Genomic DNA, 5,685 nt, shown 5'->3' with positions numbered 1-5,685 from the left:
GCCATTGCCAACAGTGCTGGTTGTACACTGGAAGCAGACGGTAAAACCCTATTGCTGATGTGAGTGCCGAAGAGGGAGAAATCAAGCTTGAACTATGTTGGAAACTCTGTCACTTGATGGGTGGCTTTCATAGTGCCATAACTATCCCCCATAATTCTGCTCACTGATGGACCCTGCAGGCTGCACTATCAACACGCCAAACAAGATGTTCCAGCTGGAGCAATAATGGCAAGTCTTGTGTATGTACAACAAACAAATTTTTGATTGGATATAATGCCTGCTCCTAGGGGTAGAACACACATCTGATTCTGTAGACCAGGCCAACCCCCTGTGGGAGGGGAGAACATAGGCCCCAGTGGGAAGTCACTGCAATTGTTCTGTTAGAAGGAAATGAGGCACCTGCTACAGTACCATCCAAACGTTTGTGTTTATACCCATAGGTTAAGCTATTGTAACAGCCACTGTTTCCATAGTCTTCTCTCTTCCTGTTTGTGTTTTGATAGCAGATGGAATCCCACTGATATGGGCCAACAGCCGATGAAAACAGATGATGCAAAGAACTGGAAGTTCAGTGCCTTGTCGCAAAGGGAGAAAGATCATCCCATACCTATTGCCCTCTCCAAGGCTCAGGGATGTTTGCAGAAAAGATTGGTAGAATGAATATAAGAGCTGGAGGAAGGGGTAGAGTCTTAACTGGAATTGTACTCCAATCGCTACAATGGCAAGCTGTAATCACACCTCCTTCTCACTTTTTTGCTAGTCAAGGACTTGACGGGAGAATTTTTTTTTTTTTTAAATAGAATAAGAGTGTGTGTCCATGAATAAAACTATACTGAAACACCCATACAGAGCTCAGGGACCATTGCAGAAGAGGGGGCAGAAAGGCTGTAAGAGCCATGGCTGGTTCATGAACACAGGGAAGCAGAGGCTTTCAGACCACTGGAACCTTGCACATGTGACCCTGTGGCAATGGTGGCATCAAGCACAGGAACATGCCAACTCAATTAAACAAGGGTCAACAGAGGAGGAGAGAAATAGGTTATGGGCAGGCCATAGACTGAGAACTATTGGAAACTGATTACTACTTGGTGAGGGAGAGTATGCCTTATACATGATTTCCAGATGGGCTTACTAGACTCCACCTGATAAATTTACACTGAAGGACATTTGGGTACAAATGCTTGACTGGATTGTACTCAATTTCATGTATGATGGAATACATGAAGTCTGGTGGGGGTATGGAGGGAATGGATGGGGGAGAGGTCTAAAAATCTGTCACATGAAATTACAAAAACTCAAAAATTTTAAGGAAAAAAACCCTGAAATTTGAAAAAAAAAATTCGGGTGGTATTCTATACTTGAGGAATACACTTATAAAATAGCCAGTTTTTTACAAGTAAGAAATTGTGAAGATGGAAAGATGGCCTCTTGGAGAGGACCTGGGTTTGGTACCCCAGCACTCACACAGTGGCTAACTGTCCATAATTTCAGGTCCAGGTCCTGATGATCTGATGTCCTCTTCTGGCCTCCTCAGGTTTTACACACACATAATACACACATTAATTCAGGAAAAGTACTCATACACACACACACACACACACACACACACACATAAATACAAACATCTTCAGAGCTGGAGAGATGGCCCAGTGGTTAAGAGCACTGAGTACTCTTGCAGAGAACCTGAGTTTATTTCTCAGCACCCACATGGTAGCTAACAACCATCCATAACTCCAGTTCTAGGGGAATTCAATGCCGTCTCTGACCTTTGTGGCCATTGCATGACACAGATGCACATACATGCATGTAGGCAATACACTCAAACACACAAAATAAAAAATAATAAATGAAATATTTTTTAAATAAATACATCTTAAAAGTAAGAAACTGCCATATGGCCTATTTAGCTTTAAGGATATTTCAGTATCACACAAATACAGTTCACATAGAATTAAAATGAAGAAATGTGACCAGTTAGGTGTAATTTTTCTGAAATGATGCCTTTCATTGAAAATCTACTTTCAAAATTTTAAAGTGAATGCCTTCTAGTGCCACAGGGTTGTTTCCACGTGAGCAAGGAGCGTCTTTGTGCTCTTTGGCTCTAAAGTTTCTCTGTTTTGCTTCTTAATGGCATTGATTCAATAACAGTTGTATTATGTGACATCTTTCTTGTGTTTACCTTTGCTTCAATCTGTTTAGTATCTGGATTCTGAAACAAAAATTTGATTTTACTTTTGCCGTCATCTGAAGAGCCTTTAAGCTGAGAAAATTTATACCTCCAAAGTACAGCCTAAAAGAACAAAGAGAGACAGAGAAACACATAAGTCTACAAAGTTAATAGCTGCATTCAAGCCCAGAAATTATTTTCTTTCAAGTATAAAACCTAATCATATATAGTAATATGTCTCACTGTGAACATACACGATATAATATATTTATCAAATGCTATCATTTAATATTCAATATATCTTATTAATATATCAGGGTACCTAACATTTCTCGAAGACATAGCTTCTTTAAATTAATTTTTCAGTAATGAATACTCTTTGCCCACCAAAAAAAATCACTGGTAAAAATGTCTGTCTTTATGTTTATGTTGCATTGGCCCTGAGAAAATAAGATTAGTAAAGGTTTCACGTATGTCTTTAACGGCAAATAACAATGAATGGGAACTCATTTATCTCTAACCAGAGTTCTTATATTCTATGTACAACATATAACAAATACTGTTACGTAGTTCACTTTAATTGAATAACTAAGCTATAAGCATAATCCTAGTTCCAAATTTTATATTCATTCTTAAATATGAATTCCTGTATGATAAAATTAAAAAAAATAAAAACACTGAATGGAGTGGTCAGGAAGCATTCCCTCCAGCTCATGTTCCTGTAGATCAGATGTCCCTCTCCATGAACTCTCTTGCAAGTTCCTTAACCCAATGCTGCCTCTCTTATGTCAATCATTGGACATGCAAAGTCCGAAGCAGTCAAAATTTGACACTATGTCAGCATATGGTCCAGAAAGATAATGTCAAAGTTCAGCAGTACCAGAAGCACCAGGAGGCTTGATGCGTTAGTTTGGTGTGTCCTAATGCTGAAGGTTTTGATGCAATGGTTTTGGAGAGTGGCCTGAGATGTTTAACAAGCTCCCAGATGCAGCTGATAATGCTTGCTAGAGTTTACACCCATACAACAACTGATTTTAAAATGCTAACACAGGCACCCAAGATTGAACACATAGGCATATGCATAACTATTTAATGAAAAGTCCAGGAAGGGTTTGTGCCTTGAAGAGTTTGTTTCAGAGATCACATAGCTTCAGAAACTCCTCAGATCAGCACTCCCACCTAGTCAAGTCATGGTTTTCTATCTCCTTCCAGATGACATTTAGGAACACAAATCTGACTCAGTAGATTTAATATTATATGGAACAAGGTGAGGGTAGAAAGGGGGTCTTCAAATAGGGCAGAAGGTCTAAATATAATGAAAATATATTGCATGAAATTCATAAAAATTTAATTTACATTAGAAGAAAAGGATACCAGGTTCTTATTGCTTAGAGTGACTTGAAGTTGAACACAACTAAGTGGAAAAGGAATATATGTGTTAGATTAGCAGAGGTCTTACATTCCCCTCACTCAGGCTACTCTCATCAATTTCTCACATAGGTGTGGCCTATTATGATCTAGTGTCCATCATTTATTTAGATTTCTTTGGTATTAAGATGATGCTTTCTTTGTTACAGGACAATATTGTATCCATTTACCACATCTTCCCAGCTCTGGGTGGAAGACTGTCCTTGAAAGATTTGGGAAGTACAGGGCAGGCACTTTGTACGAAGTGCCTTTAGGAATTTGTCTGTTACTTTTTTAAAGTTTTAAAATTGAATTTTAGTAAATTCAATATAATGTAATATGCTGAATTCCTACAATATGTTTTGATAATATTTAGACAGCCCTCCCATTACTACACCCCCTTAGGGCACCCCTCCAGGTTTCATGTGTCTGTCATATATATTAAGGCATATTGACTCATTTGTGTCCAAAATGGTCTTTGGTGTGTGTCCACCCACTGCAAACTGATTAACCTGTCTAGCATCATGTCCTTAAAGAAAACCAACTCTCCCTCTCCCAGAAGTTACTGATTGCCAACAGTTCCTCAGCTGAGGTTGGGGCTTTTTACACACTTCCCAACTTTTATGCTTGGATTTTGTCTGGCTTGAGCTTGCTGTTACCATTTCTGTAATTTCATATGAGAAACTTTCCAGCTCTCTGGAAAACTGTTTCTGCCACTTCTGGCACTTACAATCTTTCTGCCCCATCTTCCTCCATGTTCCCTGAGCCTTAACAGATATGATATATGTGTACTATTTGGGGAAAAGCACTCTGCAGTCTCTTATTCTCTGCATTTTGGCCAGTTGTAGCTTTCTGTGTTAATCACCATCTGCTGTATGAAAAAGCTTCTCTGGTGAGAACTGAGAGGTACATTCTCATTCGTTCTTTACCATGTTTCACTATGTTCCCTGAGCCTCAGATACAGAAGATGCATTGTAGATGTGTCATTTAGGGCTGGGCACCTTATATACTTATCCTCTGCATTTACCAGTTGTGGAACTTGGTAATAGTGTCTATATGTTGCAAAATGAGGCTTCTTTGCTGAGTGATGACAGGTACATTTTTTTCTGTAGATATAAGGATACATATTTAGAATAAAGTAAGAAATTATGTTTGTCTAAGCACATAACAAAAAAGTAGAGTTTTTTCACTATGATCTGTGCCTTCTGCAGCCATGCCTATTCCAGTATGCTTACACCACCACTTACTTGTTCTTCCCATTGAGCAAGCTTTAAATTCAATTAGACAGCTGTTGATTAAATCCAAGATAAAAGTGCCACTGCAGCACCAATAGAGGCAGTTTTCTGGGCCAGCCATTGCAATGTTTATTAGGCTTTGTGCATGTATTTGTACATTGACTGGATTTCTCCCTTGGTAGCTTGCTCTGATAATATGAGAGGAGCTAGTCCACAGGGAGGAAGCATCAGTTCAATATTCCATGTGTATTTTCAGAAGGTTTTTGAACTAGTACATCTCTCTCTCTGGTTTTTCATACCACCTAAGCATGACATATCTCTCTTCTCTCTACTCCTGTATAACCATCCTTACTCCCTTTCAGGATGCCTCTTTCCCCTCTTGATAAGACCGGTCTCCTACTCTCCCCCCTCTCTCGAGCTCTTTGTAGCTCTTTCTTCTTTACCACCATGGTTCCTTTCTGTTTTCCTGGCTCCTAAGGTTACATGATAACTCATGTTTAAGGATTTGGAGCTAAGATTCACAAATGAGAGAGAACAGACGTCACTTGTGTTTCTGTCTGTGTTGCTTCACTCGGTATAACACTTTCTAGTTCCATCTGTTTACCCCAAAATTTCATGATTTCATTTTTCTTTGCCATTGAGTCAAACTCTGTTGTGTAAATGTACCACATTTTCATCATCCATTCATTGGTTGAGGGACATTTAAGCTTTTCCATTTCCTATCTATTATGAAAAGAACAGCAACAAACATAACTGAGCAAGTATCTCTGCAGTAGCATGTTGAGCACTTTGGGTATATGCCAAGGAGTGGTGTAACTGGATGATATGGGAGATTTATTTTCAGTTTCTTAAGAGTTTTCCACACTGATTTCCAGC

The 5,685-nt window shown here is 39.0% G+C and overlaps 1 protein-coding gene across 2 annotated transcripts in view; it reads right to left on the bottom strand.

Annotated features, from left to right (window-relative positions):
- Sntg1 (syntrophin gamma 1) overlaps positions 1-5,685 on the bottom strand; it is a 910,195-nt gene that overhangs the window by 36,123 nt on the left and 868,387 nt on the right. For both annotated transcript variants that reach the window (XM_008850594.1, XM_008850595.1), the window contains exon 18: positions 2,180-2,290. In XM_008850594.1, coding sequence (XP_008848816.1) covers positions 2,180-2,290 — 111 coding nt within the window. The remainder of the gene's footprint in view (positions 1-2,179; positions 2,291-5,685) is intronic.

The sequence above is a fragment of the Nannospalax galili genome, unplaced genomic scaffold (assembly GCF_000622305.1).
Source record: "Nannospalax galili isolate Female #2095 unplaced genomic scaffold, S.galili_v1.0 scaffold745, whole genome shotgun sequence".
NCBI classification, from domain to species: Eukaryota; Metazoa; Chordata; class Mammalia; order Rodentia; family Spalacidae; genus Nannospalax; species Nannospalax galili.
Note: the sequence above shows the minus strand (reverse complement) of the source record. Positions and strands in the feature narration are given on the sequence as shown.